Consider the following 24,150-nt stretch of genomic DNA (forward strand, 5'->3'; position numbering starts at 1 on the left):
CGGCAGTCCACTGTTGTGTGTAGTACCGTTGATATTACGAACTAACCGTAAAGTGTCTTATGCGCCACACTCAGGGCTATCGTGCCCGAGCCCGTTTGTAGGAAGCTTATCGTTGCAAGTGCGATGCAGACGGGCAGCTCAAAAAACTTGATGCGTGTTTGCGTCGTTTCCTTCTGGCACCAAGCCTGAGCTGCAAGCAACCGGTACCCGCTGAGAAGCATTGAACTCCTTGCGTTATGACTCACGGAGACTGACATCGTCGAGGGGCTGAAGGAAATGCGCAATAATAACTCGTCGGGCTAAAGGGATCCCCGCTGAGTATTATAAATACGCGATGAGGGAGTGTGAGAGACAACAGCCCGTGCACGTGTTGGCACCGTAACTGATGGAACTATTTAACCGCGTATACTGAGGGCTGAGTACCCGAGCACCTTCACCACTAGCACCCTCTTCCCCGTCTTTAAGAAGGGGGATGTGTCTTGGTATGACAATTACCGTGGCGTTACGGTAGGGGGTGCACTTGCAAGCTGTACGCTAACGTGAATGCACGGTGGGTTAACAAATACTGTTTAACTCATGGGATCCGTGCCGCAAGCCAGGCCGGATGTAGGCGTGGACTTGGCCCTGGGCGCCACCTGTTTACACTTAATCACCTCATCGCTAGGCACATGATGGCTGGCGCCAAGCCGCCATGCAAATTAACTTTTTGACTTTCTGGACCACGAGACGCTCTGACACTTCCTACAATCGTACGGGCTTCAGGGACGAGTCCTCGATGTTCGCAAGGCTAGTTACGCCGATGTTAAGGCCTAGGTAAAGTTAGGAGAACGGCTGTGGCCCAAGTTCTCGGTAGGGCGCGGAGCTAAGCAAAGGTGCCCATTAAGCGTTACCCTGTTTGGGCATTTCATCGATGTATTTGCTCATTACATCCATGCTCATGACAAGGATTGCTGGCTGCACCGCCCCCTTTGGCGGTCCATACTGCAGGACCAAAGCGTGGCACTGGGGGACAGCGAACTCACAAATTTGCTATTTGCCGATGATGCGTCGCGCATAGCAACCGGCTATGAGCGGGTGCAATGCCTTCTCGGCTTGCTCGAGGCTTTTTTCAAGGCAACTTGGATGACTGCTAACGCTGCTCAGTATGAGGTGCTGGCCTTTGGGGCCAAACGTACGGAGAGGAGGTCGCTTGTGGGGTCCGTGTACCGGCTGGGTGGGGAGATGTTGCATTTGCTGGCCCATAATGAAACTGCACGGTGTCTCAGGCTGCACTACGGGACGAACCAACGGTTTGCCGCCTGCACTAAAACCAGCTACTGTACTTGCGGCAGGGAAGCGAACCACTTTTGGATTCACTGCCCTCTATAAGAAAGTTACTGTACCTAAGCTTGGCATGTCACCCTATAATTCGCTTGTCTTGCCTGTATTTTCCTATGGGACGCAAGTGTGGGGACCCGAATTTCTAAATGCGAGCTTTGAGAGTGCCATGGCTAATCCCATGGTACAGAAACAGCGTGCGTTTATGTGGATGGTGGTAGGAGCCAGGAGCTCGACTGTGGTCCCGCTGTACCATGAGTTGTCGCAGAGGCCACTCCAGTTTCATTGGGCTAATTTAGTGCTAAGGTTCTGGAACTCCATTTTGGTGACAAAAAGGCCGGGCACTCAGTGTCATAGAGCTTCTGTGGCCGGCATGGGCCGGGCATTTGACGGTAACAATGAATGTTGGGCGAGCAGGCCATGACCTTTATAACCAGCTTGGGCATAACCTTACCGGCTGATTTGTGCAGGGATGATCTGGTGGCGCATTGCGTTAACCTCATGCTGCCCGTGGGAGACGTTCTGGGGGTTTCGTGAAGAGGCTTGATGCACGTTGGACGTGCGAGAACACCTTGGGTAACCCCAGGCGTTTCCCCACTGGGGCCAAGGCGTGCCGTTACCATAATTGGATGTTGACACTGCCGTGATGGAGCGCGCCCTGGATGGCTCGCTCACGCAGAGACCGCCCTCCCCCAGCGATTGCACCAAGTCCTTGTGCGCTTTAGGTCGGGCTGTTGGGAGTGAAAGGTTAATAGGCCCAATGACCGTGAGCGCCCGCATGTCCTGCAGGCTTTGTGACTGTACACCGTCATGACCGAGGCACCCCCTCTGGCATTTAGCTAGTGTTTTATCCGAGCTCTGGGAGACTAGGCACGCAGCACCCAGAGCGGGAGGATGATGATAATCGCCCCCGACTCCATAACATAAACTTTGACTATCGTTTCTAACGCCCATGGCTTCCCCCCGGCTTTGATGGACCCCTCCGCACTGACACTGTAGCTGTAGCTGTTAGGATGCCGAGGGGGAGAAATTGAGCGTCTTAGCGCAACGGAATCCGCATGGTGAAGGATTGTTGAACTGCTTGAACCCTGGTCGTGCAAGAGTTCTAAGATGTTTGGAAATCACGTGTGCGTGTAGATCATAGAAATGTGCGCGACATGTGTCAGCTTCCACTATGCGTTGGTTTGTGGTATAACTGCTGTCAGGTGAAAACGGGACATGTCGCGCGGTTATCTGAAACGACCTCCAGCAGCTGCGTACCCACCTGCGAGAAGATGTTAGCAACCGGGTTTTTTAGCAGGACCCTAACGTCCTACAGGACGGAACGGAAGGCATTCTGTGTGTTCAAGGGCTATCCTATCCTTCCGTGTAAGGCTACCGAGTAACGTTGTACCGATGGATGGAACCGGGGACGTTCTCTGGGTCTATAGCCAAAAGAACGACAAGTTGCGGCCGAGCATCTGTTAAGTTCCGATTATGGCAACCCTCCGGAATTCAAAAGCCGTATAGGGCTGTATGGCGTGGACGAGACATCTGAAAGGGAGGCTTGGCGAGACACCTGGTCATTTTTGGAAGCGCCAGCTGCGCATTTGACAATGTCTTAGTGGGCTCTTGGATCGGTCTAAAGTCTATTGGGTCGAGGTCCAGGGTCTAGTCCTGGGTCTGCCACAAGGCAGCTGCCATTAAGTGCTGTTAAGGTCCTTCAAAAGCTGCCTCAAACTGTGGCGATTATACCGAGGTGGTCTGACATTTTATTAGTCCGAGCCATTGGTTTACACGTCACCTACTACTTAAAAGCAACCTTAATAGCGGGCGCAGGCTTGGAGCTGTGGCGCTATGTTCAGGCGGTTGCCTTGACTGCCTCTCCGTACGGCTTCCACACCGTACATTCGTGCAGCGGCAGGGGTGGCTATCCGCCAAATGCATGCAGGCCGACGCGGGAAGTTAGTGACTCCCTCCGCAAAGCAAATGCACCAAATGCAACGAAAGGAGAGCATCATGTGCAATGGTACCGTACAAGGACAGCACATAAATGCATCCACCGTCCGAGATAAGCAGAATCCCATTCAGTGTTCAGTTCATCTCCTCCTACACAACCGGACTTAAGTAAAGGCAATATACCAAGTGGGAAAACAAGGTCCGAAACTAGGCAAACCACCCACCTTTGGATCCCAAGGGTCCTTAGGATTCAACGGTCATGCAAACCCGGCCGGGTACAGCTACACAGCTCTCCTCCGGGGTCCCGGAGCATCTGATGCCCTCCGCGGGACGCCCAATTCAAAATTCCGCGAAAGCCCTGCCCGTCTCAACAGCAAGTCAAAATCATGAGGTGAGGCGAAACCCGCTATCGCCACCACAAGCCGCTGAACAAACCACCAGGCGACGAGCGGGCTAACCTGCTGGGCCGCCACTCCAGTGCTCCAGATGAACGTATATTGCTACATGCATGCATGCATACATTAGTACATGCAAATCCATGGGGTTGAGAAGTCGGGACGAGAGGTCAAGATCACAAATTCCTCCTGTCCGCCATTGCGTTGAAAACCTGCCGATTTCCTAGCTGCCTAGCTACCTAGCTACCTACCTATCATCTTCTGCGATAGCACGAGAAAGAGAGCCCGCCAGCATTAGAAGTTGAAGAGGTTCGTCAAGTCTGTCCTCAATGAGAAATGAAGCCAACCCCCCTCGTATCTGCACCCACCCGCTTGCGACATGCGTACTGGTGCAGTAGTACACTGTGATGTGATTGCCGCGCCATGCCACCGTTGTAGCCGTCAAGTAGGGTGCAGCCATGCAGACCAGGTCATCGTTGCACATCTTACACCCGCCGCTAGGCCCCACGTACCCTTAACGGCAGCCGATCTCACCCTATGCCGGGCTGAGAGACACCACACTCAGGACTTCCTTCACAGCCCACAGCAGCAACCCGTCACAGCTAACAACTAATAGTCTCCGTAAGCCAGCTCGTCAATCATGGTATCAAGCAGGTCCCGCACGGTGAGTTGGATCTTCCAGTCGTCATTGCCCTCCCGCATCGAAGAAGTCCTAGACATGCCCAGACTTGCTGCCGGCTGTCGCCCCGCCAGGGACACCGAGCGCACCAAACCCATTGAACTGATATTCCCAGGTGAGCCAGTCTCGCCAGAGCCACTGCCGGCCCCACTTCCGTCGTTGTCGCTCAGCTGCATGCTCCGTCGAACGGTTATGCGGCCCCCAGCACCACCACCAGCACCCTCAGCAGTAGCAGCGTTATCACCATCACCAAGAAGTGCACAAAAGCTGCCGTTACCTGCTGTTGCGCTGCTTGCTGCGCTCCGGCCGCAGTCGGCCGGCAGCGGCAAGGGGAGCACGGCGGTGGTAATGCCAGCGGTCAGGACCCCACTACCCTCCCTGGCTAGCGAACCCACCGGGGTGAGGGAGCCAGATGAAACTGAGCACGTAGCGGTGCCCGGTGCAGCCGACTCCGCTGCTGCCAGCATTCCCTCTGCCGTCTTCCTCCGCCTGCTTTCCACCATCAAAATGTCGGCCAGTCGCCTGTTGCTAACTTGCTTGGCCGCCTGTATCTCCCGCTCCTCCTGAGCTGCTTTCTGCGCCGCTGCTTCAGCCATGGACGAAGGCGGCGGCTGCAGCAGCAACGTAGCGTCCGATAGGGCTGACGCAGCGGAAGCTTGCTGCGTGGTGCTTGTAGATAACGAGGCCAGTTGGCCAGCGCTGCCGGTACTGACAGACCGAGTGTGCACGGCTGCACACACAGCAGCGGCGGCAGCTGTAGAAGACACAGACGCCGTCGCCGCTGCCAGCCCCGCAGCCGCTGCCGCGAGGCCCGCCATAGCAGCCTCCCCCCGGCCATGGGCTAGCCCAGGCGCGTGGTTGCCGCCGCCATGGCCCGCTTGGCTGGCTGAAAGGCGCGGCGGAGGCAGCTGCACCGGCGCCGGTGCAGCTGCCGCATCAGGGCTGCCAAGTGTCGTCGTGGAGACGACGTGCGACGAACTGGCAAAGCTCACCTCAGATAGCCGCGCGGCAAAGCTCTGCCCGCGTATGGGGCTGCTGAGGGGCCATCCGGACTCGTCGTCGCGGGAGGAGTCCAGCCTTAGGGTACTTGTGGGGCGAATTGTGGCCCGCGGGGTGTCGCCCTGCTGACATGTCAGAAGGGTCAGGGGGGAAAGGAACCCAGGGCTGCCTGTCTGGCCAGCCGCGCCGTTGCTGCTGCCGTCATGCGATGGCGTCCCCGGATGTGTGTGCAGCACCGCCGAAGCAGCCGCCGCCAGTGCGTTGGTAGTCCCGTTAGGGGCACCTGCTAGACTCATCGTCTTCGACGGTGTGCGGCCAGACGACAACAGCCGCTCACGCGCTTCCAGGGTTTCCAGCCGCTTTTGGGTCAGCCTGAGTGAAAGGTGGAGCAACAACAGCCGTGTCAGTGATAGCAGCAGTGAAGTGGGCTTACATCGCGACACCCGGCCCGGGGCAGACCGAGATTCCCTTCAAACCTGGCAATCCCGGCAATCGAAAGGAGCCACTGGTTTGAGCCCAATACACGAGGAAAACGCTATGGAAAGGAATACCTCCATACAGCAAGCGATGCCTGTTGCATTCCCATCCCACACTTCCCGAACTCGCCTTCTGGCCTTTTCAGCATCCGCCGCCTCACGCTGCCGCCTCCTTGCTTCGCGTTCTTCCTTTTCTTTCCGTTCCTGCGGCAGGTAACCAGGGGCGGCAGATAATCGGAAGCGCCAGATAGCGGAAGGGGGCCGGGCTGGAATGTGCATGCATACCATGCCATGCGGAGTTGGCCAGTGGATGCGTGGCCGTCCATGAGGCGCACGGCATACCATTGATGCCTTTGGTGACTTTGGACACGCCCGGATGTGGGACGTCATACTCTACTCTACTGGGCATGGGCAAGAAGCCCTTCCGCCAACCTCGACCTGGACGATGAAGCGAAAGGGTCACAATCCCCAATGATGAAGTCGGCTTCACATCCTTGGCCTCATGGAGCCATAACATGGAGCTAGTCCCATCCCCCAACCACTCCCCGAGTTGGCGCTCAGTCCCCTGTTCCCCTCCCAGCGGCCGTCTCACCGCCAGCAGGGCCTTCTGGGTGGCACTGAACTTGTCCACGAATGCCGCAATTCCCGCCCAGAACTCCGTGTCGCTCGGCGTCGAGTTGAGGTTCTCTCCAAAGTACTTGAGCATGGCCTCGTACTGCTCCTTCATGCTGCATTGTCAGCGGAGCATACCGTGGCACGTGGCGTGCGGTGGCGCAAGTGCTGAGGTGTTGTAGGATTTACGCAGCAGAAACGGCCTGGAAGGCGTGCGAAACCAGGGACTCCTGCGCGCCTGCCTTACCGGAAATGCCTACCCCGCAGTTCTCTCCCCCGGTAAAGCTACGAACTGGGGCGCTATCCCAAAGGGTACGGCTGTAGGGAAAATCAGCCAGACCAGGATTGCATGGGGGACATAAGCTAAAGGGATTGCTCAAGGGATGTGCCATCCCTTCTAAACCCCGTAGTAATCCCACTCCCCTCACCAGGTTTGCATGCCGCGCACTTCTGAGTACTGCGCCTCCATGGCCTCCAACTCAGCCGCCATCGTTGTGGCAAAGGTGTCCTCCACACCTGCACAGGTAACAGCTCCTGTCATGGCGAGATCGGCTGCTTCCCATCCTGCCCGATCAACCATCACAGCAGGGTTTTCGCACAACAGCCGCCGCTTGCATAAACTAAAAAATAAGCATAACAATTCAGTAAAAGAAATTAATGGAGTGCTTCCCGCTTGCTATACACACCATAACAAAATCAACGGTCCCGTAATCGACAACACCACAACCATAACCACAACCACAGACCAAGATGTAGTGAGCTAGCCCTGGCCCACCGGAACACTTTCCTGCACGGCTCCAGACACTCCTAGACGGCAACAACACTACGCCCCATCATGCTACAGGTGGATACCTGTGCTGCTGTTCCCTCAAGGTTGGGACCCTTTTCCCCCTCTCTGACAACGACATGCAGGCAACATGCGACATCTGATTTTTTTACTGTATTGACCCGTAACCCACACCCTAGGGTGGAAGGCTCAAAACAGGGCCGTGAGTCCTCTCCACATTCCTTCCCATCCTTAAGGCTGTCCCAGTCGGAGGCTCGCACCTCACCTGCGTCCGTGATGGGCGTGTAGGTCTTCAGGAAGCCCCGGATCTCGTCCAGCTGCTGCTCCGCAATGGCCAGCATTTCACCCGCCTCCGCGTGGCTCACCTGGCAGTGGCAGCGGGTAGCACAAGCGCCAGGAGGCAGGGAGCGAGGAAAGGGAAGGGCGACAAGCTAAGGTCAGGAGAAAAAACGGAAACCTTCATTGGGAAAACTCAGCTGAACCTAGACAACGTCTGAGAAAGGAGGCACATCGTAATAAGGGGGGGGGTAAACAATGGAATCTTCGTGAGACAAATATCTGCTGGAGATAGGCACCGTGTTTAAGTAATGCAGGGACGCAGTGCCAAGCTGGCTGACTTAGGGGAAGTCAGGCAGAAGTCCGCGCCCCAACTAGGGGTGCAAAACCCCAGCTAGAAACCTGAATTGGAAGTCGGTTCCGGAGCTCCCGTCCATGTGTGTTGCCGGTGCAATACACCGGCCCATGCGAGTGGCCAACTGACTTGCGGATGTCGCCAACCTCCCGAGCTCCCTGCGCCTGAGTGTCGGTGGCCTCCTTTCCTAGCGTCTCCTAAACCCAGCATCCAACGAACCCCCCCAGCCGGACCCCGCCCGTGCTCGCCGTCTCACCTTGAGCATGCTGTCCGATAGCGTCCCCATCTCGTCCGCCAGCACGCTCTCCCCGGTGCTGCGGCCGCCTACTCGCATCACCTCAAGAGCAAGAGCACTCAGCAGAGTGTGCTTTGCGTCCGCCGACCTGTGCTCAGGCAGTGTGTGAGTGGCGGGTCAAGAGGGCGGCAAAGCGGAGGGGGTGGGGAGGAGTGATCCGGTGTGAGGTGTGTCCGGCTGAGTGCAACCCTGCCTAGCTTGACTGCTGCGCCTAACCCGTTCTTCACCCTGAATCCCTCATTTCACACAACGCTCTCACCACACCCCTGCCCCGGCCCCACGCACTTGGTATCCTGCAGTTTGGGCAGCGCGCGCAGCCGGAAACCAATGGCGTTCCCCAGCCGTGTACCGAAGTTCATAAAGTTGCCCGCGTCCCTGGCCAGTCTCAGAGCCCTGTGGAACATGGGGCTGGTGCGCATGGCCTCAATGGCCCGCAGGTTGGCGGCGAACACCTGCAGGGCAGGGGGTTCACGTGGGTAGGTGGGACGGGACAAAAGGAGTTAAGGGAAGAAAGACACAGTTGACCAAGATATGGCCTAAAAGACCTACAAGGGCCCCCTGGCTGCTGCATTAAGAGAGATAGGAGACAGGAAAAAGGAACAGGAAATGTCCATGCACAGGCATAAGAATGGCAACCAACCGGCGGTGGTGTCCTGCTGCTGCCGTGCTTTGTGGTATGTGCACAGGAAGAGTCACTGGCCCACCTCTGCCGCCGCTGTAAGGCGCGAAGGCCGTTATTGGCCTTTCCTATGCAGTGCTTTCCCTACCACATGTCGTTGCCCACCCGCCATGCAGTCCAGCCTCCAACACACGTCTGCACTACCCAGGCGCCAGGGCGCCAAGCCGCATAGCCATCACAACACCACATCGTTCTCCATGCAACCGCGGGCCCTGGTAGTCAAAAATACCCACACAGCTCCTGGTGCCCGTCGCCCCACTCGCCTGCTTAGCGCTCTTAAGCTTATGTGGCGTCTGGAACTTGTAGCTGTACACCCTGAGCCGCTGCTCCACTGCGGGCACACTCATGAGCTGCAGGCACACCTTCTCCGCCTCACCCAGGTCCTCAAGCGGCTTACCTGTCGGGGGTAGGGGGAAGGGAGTGGGAATCATGTGCAGAAGTTGATGATCAACTGCCGACCTCCAAAGTCCCGAGGGGGTGAGGGAACAAGGCAAGCGCAAAGGAGGGGGAAATGGAATAAAAGTGGATGTCTATGTCCTCCCGGGAGCGCCGCACTCACCGCTGTCCCGGTATGCCGCCAGTGCCGCTGCATCGTCCTGTGAGGGTACACACTGCAGCAGTGCCCCCACCGCCTCCTCGCTGTCGAAGGCCCGCGGGTCCAACTGGACCACACGCGCGCGGAGAGCATCCACCTGGGACCACCAGACGGGGGATGGGGGAACACATGCAAGAAGCAAGCGATTAACTGCCTGGGGGAGGAAGGACGGGGCCCTACAGATCAAGGACGCCATGGGGAGTATGATCAACAGTCGGACGGCACGTCGCCTCCGATACGAGATTCCATATAACCCAATGGGGACCGGGACCACCAGACGGGCGGGGTGGGAAGCACCACTCCTTAGCCCCCACCCACCCACCCACCCACCCACCCACCGGAATCTTGATCTTTGATCCCATGAGGATGCCGATGTTGTAAGCCCGCTTGGAGTCAATGACGCTCTGCTGCTGCTTGCTGTTGTTGGAGGTCTTGGCGGGGGTGGCGCGAGCCTTGATCACCTGGTGCCGGGAAGAGGTGTGTGTGCACACCGGCACACAACAACAGACATCAGGGAGATGTTCCACCCTGCAGGCAACGCGCCCATGCCCACCGACTGGGCAGTGGAGTCCGTGTTCGGATCACGTCGGGGTCCACTGATCCTTCGCTTAGCCCCATCCACCCCACCCGCCTGCGACTCTACATTTATACATCCCCCTCTATATCCAACTCAACTCAATTCCTAAACCCTTCCCACCTGAGCAAACATCTCCTCCATCAGGGACCAGTCCAACGAGGGAGGTCCCTCACCGCCCTCCTCCTCGCCCTCGCCCTCGGGCACCTCTCCCGCCTGTTGGGAGCCGGTGGCGGCAGCAGCATCACTCGGCCCCTTGCACTCCTCATCAAGGTCCTGCTCCACCCAGAACGTGCCATGCAAGCGTGCGTAAGGAATAGTGTCCCAGAACAGCTGCTTCATCTTCTTAGACGGCTGAGGAACCGGCTTAGCAGTATACCGCTGCGGTGTCGCCATAGGCGGAGGTGGCACGGACGCCGGCCTTGCGAAAATGCCCGGGGGCGGCGGCGGCGGCGGTGTTGCCGCCGCTGGTGGCGGCGGCGGCGGTGGGGTCGATGAGTCGGCCGGTGACAACCCGGGAATGACGACCTGTGGCGGTGGCGAGCCGGGCAGCGGTGTCCGCGGCAGCGGAGCCAGAGGGTGCTGCTGCTGCGGCTTAAAAGACGCCGAGTGCTGCAGCGGCTTCACCACTGACGCCGCGGGTTCTGGTTCGGGCGGTGGCGGCGGTGGCGGCAGCGGCGCGACAATCTGCATGATGGTGTCCTTGATGGCCATGACTTCCTTGTCCAGAAAGGTGTTATCCATCCCCGTGAGGTCGGCAAAGAGGCTCAGCAGGCGCCGTGACATGAGCGCGTCCACGAAGCGCTGCATCAGTGGTCCATTGGCCTCCGCCTGCGGCGGCATCACGTGACGTGACGTGCGGAGAGCAGTGCAACTTTGCGGGTTATGGATTACGTACTGGAGGGATGCGGGACGGAGGGAGCCCAGTGCAGCTGTGCGCAGAAGGTAATCATCGCTACTCGCGTGTTTCCGTCTTCTCACTAAACCAGTTGCCTGGAGATGTCGCTGGGTTGGTAAAGGTGGCCCTGTGCGGGAATCGTGTGCGATAAGGGAGGACGCACAGAGCCAGGTAGCTACCGGCGGCCCTTATGATTGGAATACTGCTTGTCATGTGCTGACTATTACATGTTTTTACTGCATTGCCGCTCCTTGTATGTGTCTTTTCCAGCCGCTCCTCCCCCATTAGCAGCCGGTGCTACGATGAGGCCGACCGGACTGCAGCTCAGCTGTTGGACTGCATGCACCCTCCTCTAGAGTAGTTCGCTGCAGCTTTCGCTGACGGTGATGTGACCCCCCCCACATACAACACGAAACACGTTCAACACGTGTACAACAGGGGGAAATGCTGCTGCCGCTGCTAATGGCCCAGGTGAGGAGGATAGCGCCGAGGAATGCCGCGCAGGCTTCCCCTTTAATCCCCCTCTTGGAGGCCCCTTAGCCGGCCTGCTTACCTCGGGGCTGACCAGCACCACGCTAATGAATTTGACCACATGCAGCACCAGGTCCTGGTCGAACTTGTCATTCTCCATATCCAGCAGGTCAAGAAGCGCTGACACGTATTCCTCAGCCACCTCCGCAGCAAGGTGCTGATCGCCGTCACTACGCGCACCTGCAACCCCCAAGGCCATAGCTCCACCGTCGGCACAGGTGCTGCCAGGCCCGCCCGGCTGCATACTTAGCCCTGACACCGCCGCTGGCCCAACACCTGCTGAGCACACCGGCGCTCCGCCGCTGCTTTGACGTGCACTGGTGGAGCCCTCGGTCGCCGATGCTCCTGAAGTTTGGCTCCGAGGATCTGGGTTCACTGGTTGTGAGGACGGCGCAGGCGGCTCGGACGCACGTGCAACGCCGGCGAGAGCAAGGGGAGGCGGCGCCCCGAGGGGCACTGGGGCCGCGGCCCTGTTCACCACAGCCACCGGCGGCGGTGGTGGCGGCCCTGGTGGTGGCGGCGCACTCGGCGAAGCTCGATTCGCCACGGCAACCGTTATGGGTGGCGGCGGCGGCGGCCCTGGCGGTGGCGGCGCACTCGGCGAAGCTCGATTCGCCACGGCAACCGTTATGGGTGGCGGCGGCGGCGGCCCTGGCGGTGGCGGCGCACTCGGCGAAGCTCGATTCGCCACGACAACCGTTATGGGAGGCGGCGGCGGCGGCCCTGGCGGTGGCGGTGCACTCGGCGAAGCTCGATTCGTCACGACGACCGTTATGGGAGGCGGCGGCGGCGGCCCTGGCGGCGGCGGCGGAGTAGCCTACGGACACCATGATCGAACAAAACTGTCTGTAGAAAACGTGTCCTGTTTCCACCCAATAAATTTGAAAGGATTGATCTTGACCTGAGCCATCCCGCCCTCACATGACGGACACTCCTGGCCTATAACCGTATTTGTCGCCACAAATACGGGCCTTAGGGTTGAACACCGGTAATCCGTTCTGATCCCCTGCTCCCCAACCCAGGTGATTCAATCCTAACAAGGCCCACCTAGGACTACAGGCAGCACGTGGGTGTGCTACAACCGGGATGGAAGATGCAGCGCGACGCACCTGGGCTGCTGTCCTAGTGGAGAAGCCAGACCGTGAGGCAATGCCGGCGGAACCAAGCAGCGGCGTCCCCTCAGACTCATCATCCTCGTCTCCTGTCCTGTGGGGTGTGCTGAATGAAAATGGCCCTTGATCGTTGCCGTCGTTTGGCGATGATACATAGCTGGTCGGCGACTTGGGGATGACCACTATTGGCCGCGGTGGAGGGCCGGGCGGTGGTGGCGGTGGTGGCGGCGGCGGTGAGAGGGGTGCCGGAGGTGGTGGCGGCATACCCGCATCCACCCATCGGAACAGTGGAACATGTTGCGTCCCAGGCGTGTTCGCTACCAGAGCTCGGGTCCACTCGTCTGGAAGCCGGGTGCCGTAATCCCAAGTGGTTTCCTCGACGCCGTCACTACTGTGAAAGTTAGGGGTGCTCTCGTTCACCTTAACAGTTGCGCCTGGGAGGTATGTCCAGCCGCCGGACATTTGCAAACAGGGCGGCGGTGGCGGCGGTGGTGGTGGCGGCGCCGGGGGAGGCGGCGGTGGAGGCGGTCTCACAACAGCCGGCGGTGGTGGTGGCGGCCCAGGAGGTGGCGGCGGGGCCGGGGCACCTCTGGGTGTAACCACAACGGGTGGCGGCGGCGGAGGACCTGGTGGCGGCGGCGGCGGTGGTGTTGCCGCTGCCCTGGCTACTCCGGTGACTGGCGGCGGCGGTGGAGGGCCCGGCGGCGGCGGCGGTGGTGTTGCCGCCGCCCTGGCTACTCCGGTGACTGGCGGCGGCGGTGGAGGGCCCGGCGGCGGCGGCGGTGGTGTTGCCGCCGCCCTGGCTACTCCGCTGACTGGCGGCGGCGGTGGAGGGCCCGGCGGCGGCGGCGCAGGCAATCCCCGGCCTCCACCGGTGACCGGCGGCGGCGGAGGACCGGGCGGCGGGGGTGGAGGCGGCGTTCCTCTCGCCGATCCAGCCGCCAGCGGGGCCGGTGGCGGCCCTGGCGGCTGGGGCGGCGCCGCTGGTGTTGCGCGTCGCCCGGTGTCCGCTCCTAGCGGCGATGGCGGCGGGCCCGGGGGGAGCGGCGGCCCGGCACCGCCACGTGTGGCGTCCCAACCGCCGCTGGTAGGCTGTTGAGCCCAACCACGTGTGGGAGAGCTAGGGCCCGCTGCCGCGACCGGTGCTCCCTGCAAGACTCCTGTGGCGAGTTGCGGTTGAGGTTGCTGCCCGCTGCTGCCCTGCGAGGCATCCACTGAAGCTCCCGCCGTGGACGAGGACGCGAGTGAGGTGTTTCGCCCTATCTGCAGACCCTCCGGCAACCCCAGGAGCGTCATCAGCACCTGCGGACGGCCGGAGCACGTACCAGACCCCAGATGGCGCCCATCAGGAGACTGAAAAGGGCAAACCTGAACCTAACGGATTGATAGCTCCCGGCGTGCAATAGCCCTGGTGTGAACAACTTACAAAACTTGAAAACACGGCGTGATGAGTTGAGCTAGACGCACCATGCTCGAAGGGTTTCAAACGAGACACAGCAGCACCCAAGCAACCTGTACAACACGCACGCACGCGGCACATTCGCATACCGTTCCTTTCCGTGTCCGTGAGGATATGCACGCTGTCGCCTATGTACACATGGCCGCAGATAAGGTAGCTGGGTTGCGTGAGAGCCGCATTTCCCGAAACCGAACAAGGCACAGTTGCACTACTTTCAGACGTCAGGCTGTGGAAGGGTATCGCTATTTCCCTCACGACCGTCATCGAGCAACAATATTCTCCCGAAGCAACAAGAGACCGTGCCTGGCGATAGCTCTGGTCATGGAACAACAGCATCTTGGTCAGTAGCTCCAGAGCCACCCGGGTGGTGTCCGAGTCCACGGGGCGAAGCAGGGCAGCCACTGCGCGAGTGAAGCCCCGCACCGCCAGCACCGCCGCCATGCCACCGGGTTTGGAGGTAAGCGATTGAACACACTGCAGCGTGACCATGAGGGCCTCGAGGGCCTCGGGAATGCCTTGCCTGCGGGCGTGACGGTGAGTGGTACGAGAGGGAAAATCGCTTACGTGGAAAGCTATCGGGTTTCACAAATGCACAGATTGCAGCGGCAACCAAGGTTTCCTGCGTTCGGCTTGCAAAGCGGTTATGTCGGTTGATTGCCGTACAGTGTACGGGGCCGGTTGGCTTGGTATAGTAGCTGTGTCTTCCGTAGTAGCTCACTTCGCGAGTTTTCTGTCAGATTTGACACCGTCGTGTCACGCTGCTCCAAGCGACGGCGGTCCCTGGTCCGCTTCTCACGGTGGCCAGAACTCTGTCGCCCCCAACCCCCATACAAAGACACCCTTTCCCTTCTTGCAGGTACCTATCCTTCAAGCGGCGCCTCCACCTTAGCGGTGAGGGACACAGTATTAGAAACAGTGTAGATGATTCAGGGTCGTGCAGGTGTCAAAAGTCGATGGCGCCTCTCGTGGTTGGCGATTTATGTTTGAGTGCGTGCATGCGTGCGTGTGCACGGGCAGGTGATGGTGCACGAGTGGAAAGGCATGAAGCTCCCAAGGAGAAAATATCGCTTGCAGATGGTACAGCAGGTGCGGGTTTAGGCACGGCCGCAGCCAAAAAACACTCTCCCCGACACGGACATGACTGCAGATGGTGGTGTTGCGGAAATGGGAATTTTCTGCCGGTTCGTAAAGTCCCCTCTTACGCCCGGCTTCCCGCACCTCGCTGGGCCCTCGTGGCTCCGAAGCACGTCCAGCAGGAGAGTAGCTCCATCCAGCCGACAAAACATGTCCAGCCAGTCCTTGGAGCAGTAGTCCAGGCACTCTTTTAAGGTAGTCAGGCTGATCGCCGTTGGCATGCGACGTACCTGCAAGAGAATGGAAAGGGGAACACAAGAAAACAAGCTGCCCCTCATGCGATTGAGCGCTGTTCCCAAGGACCGGCGATAGAGCCCACGATCCGCGACCTGGGATGCTGTAAGGCCGTATGCAACGGGATGAACTGGCTTTGGCCCCTACCCTGGCCTAACTTGCTAACCATGAACTGAACTAGCTTCTGCCATGCGCAACTCTGATGGGGTGTGGTCAAGCTATATCCCGTTGACCTGGCTTAAACGGAACGGAACGGGCAGGTGTAAGCATCCTCCTAAAGTCTTGCAGAAGTTGATGAGAAAAAGCTCATGTCATACCGGTTCGGCCGCTCTAGCGTTCCCGCATCCCCCAATCCTGGATGCCCCACGAAGCCGACTCCCCATCCGCACCTGCACGATGACGGCCTCAGGCCCTGCAAATGAGGTGTCGCCCTCGTCAGCTGCGGACCAGTCGGGCCGCACACGGGTGACCTGCGGCAGGTCATGGAGGGCGGGCCGGGGTAATGCCAAGCGAGACGTCATCCGGACGGCGGGGAGCTACAATGTTGTTACAAGAACCAGCGGATACCGGCACAAGGCTGGCGTATGCCGATGGCGTGATCGGGGATCTGGTGGACTTAGGGAGCTCCCGCCCCGGTATGCTCACGTACATCACACACCGAAGAATTACAGATTCGTGGACTTTGGGGTGCACAACACCAGTGGCCAATGATGAACGAGCACGCATATGCCACTACTGACATGCGGCGTCAGTAGTGGGTAGGTGTTCAGGCGAAGGCAGCCATGCACTGACCCCGACGGTGGTTACAACAAGTATTTAGAGGTTTGATAGCAATATTGAAAGGCCAAAGCGAGGCAGCAATCGGGTCCACTTCAGGGTTGACTTTGCGACCAGTATCCAATGAGTGCCACGCGTCCAAAGTACCAAGTTATGGAAAGTGGCTACTGCTGGCTTACATTGCAAGACCCCTGCAGAAGTATACAATGCTAACACACCACTACTTGTGAACCCAATCAAGAACCTTCGTAAAGTTAGTGGGGGTTAACCGTACAAAAGCCTGTACGACTCCGTGTAAGGCCGGGCCCAATACTCACAGACGTACCTCCAAGACGTAGAGCGCTTTGCAAGCCATGAGCACGTCCGGAGTCGCAGCCTGACCCTCCACCAGAGATGCCCAGTTCTGAAGGCAGCAAAGGCAGGTGGCTTCGCTAGCAAGATGAGCACATGTCTCTGGGCGGAAACACCTTCACTAAGCCAAGAAGCTGTGACAAACACATGCCCTTCCGGAAAGTGCTCCGGGTGCACACACGCCGTTGCCACCAGCCAGCGGTTCGGTGCAATACATCTGGTGTGAGGGAACCGGGGATCATCGGCATTCCCAGACACGCTTGCATTATAACTTTTGCAAGGTACCACGGCGGCAAGTTCCTTGCCACGCCGTGCGTGCAGTGCACATTATTACAATGCCCATGAGCTGAATGTCCCCACCATAAATTACCCTGGCCACAGCCCAAACCCGCGGGACGCCCAATGCCGCCAGTGATTTCTCCTTATGCCCAAGAGAGCTGATTCCCCTGTCCTTGCCCCGAAAGGAATAAAATTCCCCTGTTTCACTCCAAGCGCGGATGGCCCTCACCTGCAGTGCGCCGCGCTGCCGCTCGCTGAAGTGCTCCGGGTGTTTGTCGACATATGTCCGCGCACGTTCAAACTGCTCACACACCGAGGACGTCACCAGCGACCCGTCAAACTTGCCTGCAGCGCAGGCCCACAAAGAATGTGCAGCATATCGAAAATGAATTGCCAGAAAATCGACCGTCCGAATACCTACTGGTGATGCCATCTGCCTTAGCTGCTTCCCTCCCAATATGCTTGTCCCTGTTGCAAATGCGGATACATGACAAAGGGCAAATGGAAGCAGCCAACCACCACAGCTCGCCCGCACCATCACATGGCGCCTCTGCAACACCGGCAGCTGGCGACAGCCGACGGAGCACAGACCGTGATCCTCCGCTTCAGGTCCTCCGCACGGACCCCGTTACCCTTCACGAACACACCCTTTGCCCTCATAACTCCGTTTGCCAGCATCGCGAATCACAGATTGTGTTTAATACGGACCCGGATTGCGTGTCCCCGTCGCATCACTCCGCCTTTTATAAGGCCACACACCACAACACACCTGATATGAGGTCCAGCTGTCCCAGGTCAGGGCCCAGTGGTGTTACTTCGTACGGCCGGGGGCGTACTGCTGCCAGTGCCTGCTGCTGTTGCTGCTGGCCCCCGGCCCCCGCCGACAGTGCTGGCCTCGCCGTTGTTGTCACGGGAGCGTCCCACCACAGGAACTTCGTAAAGAAGGAGCCCTTCACCGCGGCGGGTGCGGGACCCGATGCCGCGGCCCCTGCATAGCCGCTTGCCTTGCTGGCAGAACTCGGCGCATGCGATGCTGCCGTTAGCAATGCGCTCTGCGAGCTAAACGACGGCAGGAATCCACCTGGCGGTGCAGAATTTGCAGCTGGCGCCAGGCCCGCCAAAGTAGCTGAACGGCCGCGGGTTGAGCCGTCCCCGCCCCGGAAGATGTTTCCCTGGCCGTGGGCTTGGAACCCTGCCGAGCTATCACCGCTGGGCCGCCGTGAGTGTGTCTGCTGCTCCATCTGCTGTTGCAAGCCTGCCATGGAAGTCATGGACCCCGTCACTGACTGCGGAGTCGTATTTCCCGAGGGCATGGCGCGAATAGGGGTGCCAAGCTCACTGGTACTGGCACTGGGGAGCCCATCGCGGTCCCCATCCTCTGCCGTCAGGTCGCCCACGGAAGTCCTCAGGGAGGCTGTGGGGGAGGCTTGCCGACGTGTAGGGGTTCCTGGGGGTGACGAAGCCGTGCTGCGCGGCGCCTGAAATGCATGACCATGACCCCCTTGATGGTGGCGGCGAGCACCGGCCAGAGCGCCGTCGTGGCCATGGCGGAAACTAAAGCCGCCAGAACGGCGCAGCAGGGCGTGATAATGGGCGACCACAGCTGTCAACCATTCTTTACGGTCATCGACTGAGTGGCTTGCAAGGTACCACCTATGGATGGAAACACCATGAAATGTTGGATTGCGAGACGCGGTACCGGAGCAAGGCAAGAGGTGCACTTATAGTGCCAGAAGCCAAGACGCTTGTCCTCTGCCGTGTCTATTCTGGGAAAACGATTGTGACAGGGTTGCATGCCACGGCGGCCTATGGCCGGCGATAAGTCATTGCTAGGGAGGGTCGTCGGTGAAGCGCCGATGGTGCCAAGCATTAGTTGCGCTTGTGGAGCACTCTGGCTCTGCCACTTCATGCAGAGCGCTTGTGACGCAGATGGATTGCCCGTACGGCAATCCCACTTCTCGCCCGGGGAATCCCACATAACGCAAACCCGCAAGCGCACCGTTGCTTGTCCTTGAACTCAATGGTAAACCTGAACCTCCCCTGTTGCTCCAAAATGTCCTGCGTACGTTTGCCATGCTTAGCACCCAGACCAAGGGCTTCTGACTTGAACGATGTTGACGTGTTTTGTGCGACCCCCGCTTGCGAATCCCTCCACACTATCACCGCACGTACCAGTACCCTGCAGCCAACCAGCGGCTTCGACTTGTCTGGGGAAGCATCGGTCTGCAGGTCAAAGTGCCCGGTCAGAACATGACTGTCTAGTGTCAAGGATGGATCTGACACACCTTGAACTGAAAATACAATCCAATCGATGGCTCGCCTCCAGAAAATATTATGAAGTAGTGCTTACGCCATACATAAAAGTTGTCTGCAACGTTGATGTTCCATAAAATTCCATCATGTTATCTTTCGGTCCATATACTTGTTACCTTGCTTCCATAGCTCCCCGGCTTTGACTATGCTTGAAGGAGGCAACGATGATGCCGAGGGCTGCATAACAGGACGCAATCGGCAGCAGCAGGGACCCCTTTCCAAAGTCCATTACTATTATAAGGGTTCAAAAGGCCTTCATCCGCCTATTCCATTTTTTGACATAGCTTCCTTCGCGGGGTGGCTAACCAGAACGCAAATATAATGGGAAAGCTGAACGAGAACATGTCGTATGCAGAAACTTGCTATTTCTTAGTTCGCATAGTGGCGAAGGTAAAAATTCCCATTATGTACTACGACGACCGTTGGGGGAAAACGGTCTGCGCACCCTGACAGCATATAAGCGATTTGAATGCACAATGAAACGTTGCTAGGAGTTCTAGGACATGACGCTCATCTTCTACCTTGTCCAGTGTGCAAAACTCACAAATCCTCTGCGCGCAAAGCTTTCCAGCAGCAAAGGAACGATTCGCTGCCAGGGGCGAACAGCACATGCGGGACTGCATGAAAGGACGGTGCACATCTAATGAGGTAAGCACCCGGATATGCGGAAGCAAGGTAGTCCCAGCCGATTTCCCAAACGGCAAACCCATCCAATACACGTATTTCGCCATCATAACCCCCGGTCGGTTTCCCATCTGGGAAATCCGGTGGAGCCCTGCTCAGCCTCGGGTGAGCCCAGGCAGCCAGAAGCTGTCGCCTAAACTCGGGAAAGACTGGACCCTCTGGAATGGGCCAGCTTGCAAGCCAATCGAGCTTATCGCCGTCAGACACTAAGTGTTTGTTTGCTACAAGCTTCTAGAGCTCGTAGAGCCCAGACGAGCCAGCAGGTTCATGGACCACTCGACTCAGCAAACAGAAGAACAGGAGAAGGAAGGAAAAAATATGTCGTGCTAGTGACTAGGTACCGTAGTGACAGGAAATGTTCGTGATTTTAATTTCGTGACGGCATCACGAAATTATGTCACATATAAATTACAAGCTGTTCCAGGCGACGGTCGTCACGAATATATGTGTGCTCCGAAGCCAAATCGTATAATGTCTTCAACACAGTAATTACTCGTCGAATTCCACTTTTCTGGCCATATATACATCCATAGTAATTGAACGGACATGGATCCGAGGGCCAAGCGGCCTAAGCAACAAAGCCTCCTTCAATGCGGACGCTTCACACTTGCTCGCGGCGCCCAGCTACGGATAGAGCTGGTTTTGCCGCTCCTAAATAACCGTGCATGCATTGGCCAGCTTTTGCGTCAATCGGCGTTCTGAGTCGGACCCATTAACGAATATTGCAGGCACCGTTGCTTCGGTTGCGTTGGCTTCTGACGAATTCAAAAGTTTCCCCAATAATTTCGGGTGTAATTTTGAGGGTGTCTCGAACAATAAAATCACGAACATTTCCTGTCACTACGGTATACAACTAGGCAGATGCATCGTTATGCGTTATGAGGCGCATTCGCAAGCCAACGCTGGTCGCCCAACGCCAAGATAGCTGACATGTTCCCAGTAGGTGTACCATTCGCCTGCTGTAGGTCCTGAGGAATAACGTCGTAGGCAGGACACTCCATAAACACGTTATGCTCGTCCTCAACCGCACCAAAGCGACACACGGGGCAAACCCGATCTGCCCTCACCCTACCAATGGGGCGGTTGTGTCACGCCAAAACATCTGGAGCGCACAAATCATGTGCCACGACCGAGTTAGCCGCTATCCGCAGGTGGCCAAGCCAACCGAAGGTAGTAAGGCGAACCGCGTGTTGATTTATTTGAGACTTTGGGTAGCGTATGAGGCGCTTTCCGTTGTGATTTGAGGATGTTAGGTTGTCGTTCATCTGTCGTTAGTCGGATGAGCGTTACGCATCCAGGGTAGGGCCGGGTGTGATAAGGCCCGGCGTGGATCAGTCGGTACTTCGCCATAAATGCGAGTGCGAAGAGGCCAAACATTTGTCGTTTGGCTCTCGAAGCAACTCTTCGTGAGCGTATAGACTATTATATTATTGAAGATAATATAATCATAGGAGGGTTGATAGGACTGTTTTGGTGTAACAAGACTGCAATCCTACCCTACCTCGACACGCGCATCAGAGCAGGATAGACAGAGAGTGTACACACAGCATTCCATAAGGTCCGCCCTTAGTGCTCATACCTCTAGGCTCGACAGGGATCCGTTCCCAGCCCGTCCTCGCCTACTGCGATCGCGCAAATCAAGTTAACGAAGCTGGAGTGAGCCAGCCAAGTCAAGCCGGAGCTTTAAGGAGAGCTCCTATTGTATAATCATCTCATTTACCCACAGCCAAACGACGGAGAAGGTCGGCGAGTCGTCCTGAAGTAGGCGGCCGTAAGAAGTAAGGAATCGGGCGCCAGTACCCCGAGTTTATTGTGCAGCTATTGTTGAAAGCGATCCGTCGCTGTATATTCTTCAAGTGCTATCACTCATCTATTGAGCTAGGCTTTTTCGCGTCCGCGCACCAAGCCAACACAGCTCCTCAGCCTTCCGAGGCATATCGAATACACTGAACTGTTTACTGAGAATCCTCACGCAGTCAGTTCAAGTCAACGAAATTGTTTATTCTTTTGCTACCCGTCCCTCTGTGGAGAGCCATTCACCTCACGCGTACGCCTGGTCTTCATTCAGCTTCCGAGGTGTTAATCGTTAAGCAGCCCCTCGCACAAATGTGTCCGGTCGTACTTCGCGAATAAAGCCTAAGTACACTCGTCCCAAAAAAGCCAGGAGCGAATTTTGCCGCGCAGATGCGCGCGTGCTATTCTCAAAATGCGCCTGTACAAGTGTATATAAACTTTTTTGGCGGATGAGGACCAGGTGCGCCAGCGCGTTGCGCAGGTGGGCATGTTGGCCATAGCCGCACGCTGGACTATTGCGTGGATGCTTTGCAGTAAATAAAAGCACCGAAAGCCAACGTCGTAGCTTGCAACTCTGGGCTCGTGAAACTGCCGCGGAAGATGAAGCGCTGGCGAAGAGGCAGTTGTATGCAGCACCTTATTCAGAGTAAAGTCAAATTACAAAGTTGCGCAAAGTATAACATACATAAACTTAATTAAACATAAGAACAGATAAGACGTTTAGAGCGTTGTCGGTGACATGGACGCCGCTGTTGGCTTGGAACAGCTATTTGCTGTGCATAGGGACGTGCCCGCGTTAGCCGTGTTGCAACACCTCAGGATGGATTTCAGCCAGCAACAGCCTCAATAGCTGCTGCACAACCACCGGGAATGTCTTCAGTTGGGCACGTGTAGCTTTGGTCGGCGGGGTCGAGCAACATACGCAATGCGCACAGAAACCAAGGTGCAGCGTTCTGTAACATCGCCAACATATCCGGTACGCGGTGGCAGGCTTGCCGAGCACGAAATGAAGGGGGGGTCGCATCTCACCATTCAACTAAGCATGCATGTGATCGGTTGAATGCTCGGTAGCGTGCGAGTTTACCCCTATCAGGATGTTTGTTTGCATATCCCTCCAAGCGAGAGGGCTTGCACCTATGCTGATGTTCGTTCCAAGAAGTGAACTGAGGACTGATGCTACGGTGAAAGATTTGCACGTAAATTCGCCCGTGCAATAAAACGCCCTGTAACTCGCTTACGCTAATCTCACATTCCAATATGCCACTGCACTTTCCTCTCCAGCCTGGCCACATTCTCTTCCTCGCAAACGTACTTGGGCGCCTTACAATCAAACAACATACGTGCTTTGGAAACGCGGGCAGCTGCTTCACAAGGACCCCCCTATTTAAGCAGCCCCTCGCACAAATGTGTCCGGTCGTACTTCGCGAATAAAACATCCGTACATCGTCCCAAAAAAGCCAGGAGCGAATTTTGCCGCGCAGATGCGCGCGTGCGATTCACAAAATGCGCCTGTACAAGTGTATATAAATTTCTTGAAGGTGCGCCAGCGCATTGCGCAGGTGGTCTTGTTGGCCATAGTCGCACCCGGCATGCAGGCTGGACTATTGCGTGGCTGCTTTGCAGTATCTGAAAGCACCGAAAGCCTACGTCGTAGCTTGCAACACTGGGCTCGTGAAACTGCCGCGGAAGATGAAGCGGTCGGCGAAGAATCAGCCATAAGGCGCCTGCTTTCGGTAGCGCAGCGCATAATGCACATTGTTCCCACTAAACTCAAGTTACACTCTTACGAAATAAATAATAACAACGCAGAATTAGGTAAAGAGAAGAATCGCGAAAGTCGTTCAGAACCTTGCAAGTAAAATGGATGCCGCTGAGGGCTTGGAACAGCTTTTCGCAGCGCATTCGGCCGTGCCTGCGTTAGCCGTGTTGCAGCAACTACGGAAGGACTTGAGCCAGCAGCAAGCTCAAATTCTGTTTAAGAACCACCGGCATTGTCTTCAGATGGGAACATGTAGTTTTGGTCGGCGCGGGCGAGCAGCGTACGCATTGCGCACAGGTACCGAGGTGCAGCGTCTCAGGATGGATTTCAGCCAACAAAGCCTCAAGAGCTGCTGCACAACCACCGGTGTGTCTTCAGTTGGGCACGTGTAGTTTTGGTCGGCGGGGTCGAGCATCGTATGCATTGCGCACAGAAACCAAGGTGCAGCGTCTCTGTAACATCGCCAACATATCCGGTACGCGGTGGCAGGCTTGCCGAGCACGAAATGAAGGGGGGTCGCATCTCACCATTCAACTAAGCATGCATGTGCTCGGTTGAATGCTCGGTAGCATGCGAGTTTACCTATCAGGATGTTTTGTTGCATATATCCCTCCAAGCGAGAGGGCTTGGACCTATGCTGATGTTCGTTACAAGAAGTGAACTGAGGACTGATGCTACACGTCATGTATACGCGTTGCTTAGCTTGCAACGAGACGCACCCACGATGAAAGCTTCAGCTACACTCACAATACATTATACTGCTACACTATTCTCTCCAGTCCTACCACATTATATTTCACCGACGTACTTCCGCACCTTCCACATCACCATAAGTGCTTTGGAAACGC

At 57.3% G+C, this 24,150-nt stretch overlaps 1 protein-coding gene across 1 annotated transcript; it reads right to left on the bottom strand.

Annotated features, from left to right (window-relative positions):
• Window positions 1-1,527: 1,527 nt before the first annotated feature.
• Window positions 1,528-19,796, bottom strand: VOLCADRAFT_105316 (uncharacterized protein; the record flags this gene model as incomplete). The annotated part of the gene is made up of 23 exons (XM_002951945.1): window positions 1,528-2,175; window positions 2,582-2,629; window positions 4,725-5,700; window positions 6,140-6,532; window positions 6,845-6,980; window positions 7,469-7,568; window positions 8,091-8,217; window positions 8,415-8,581; window positions 9,042-9,205; window positions 9,368-9,500; window positions 9,742-9,864; window positions 10,101-10,808; window positions 11,429-11,806; window positions 12,516-13,264; window positions 13,986-14,497; window positions 15,196-15,341; window positions 15,735-15,815; window positions 16,448-16,525; window positions 16,982-17,097; window positions 17,522-18,405; window positions 18,752-18,975; window positions 19,038-19,120; window positions 19,511-19,796. 23 exons carry the CDS (start codon window positions 19,794-19,796, stop codon window positions 1,768-1,770), a joined length of 7,020 nt encoding a protein of 2,339 aa, XP_002951991.1. The 3' UTR covers window positions 1,528-1,767.
• Window positions 19,797-24,150: the final 4,354 nt, after the last annotated feature.

This window comes from Volvox carteri (genome assembly GCF_000143455.1).
Source record: "Volvox carteri f. nagariensis unplaced genomic scaffold VOLCAscaffold_26, whole genome shotgun sequence".
Taxonomy (NCBI): domain Eukaryota; kingdom Viridiplantae; phylum Chlorophyta; class Chlorophyceae; order Chlamydomonadales; family Volvocaceae; genus Volvox; species Volvox carteri.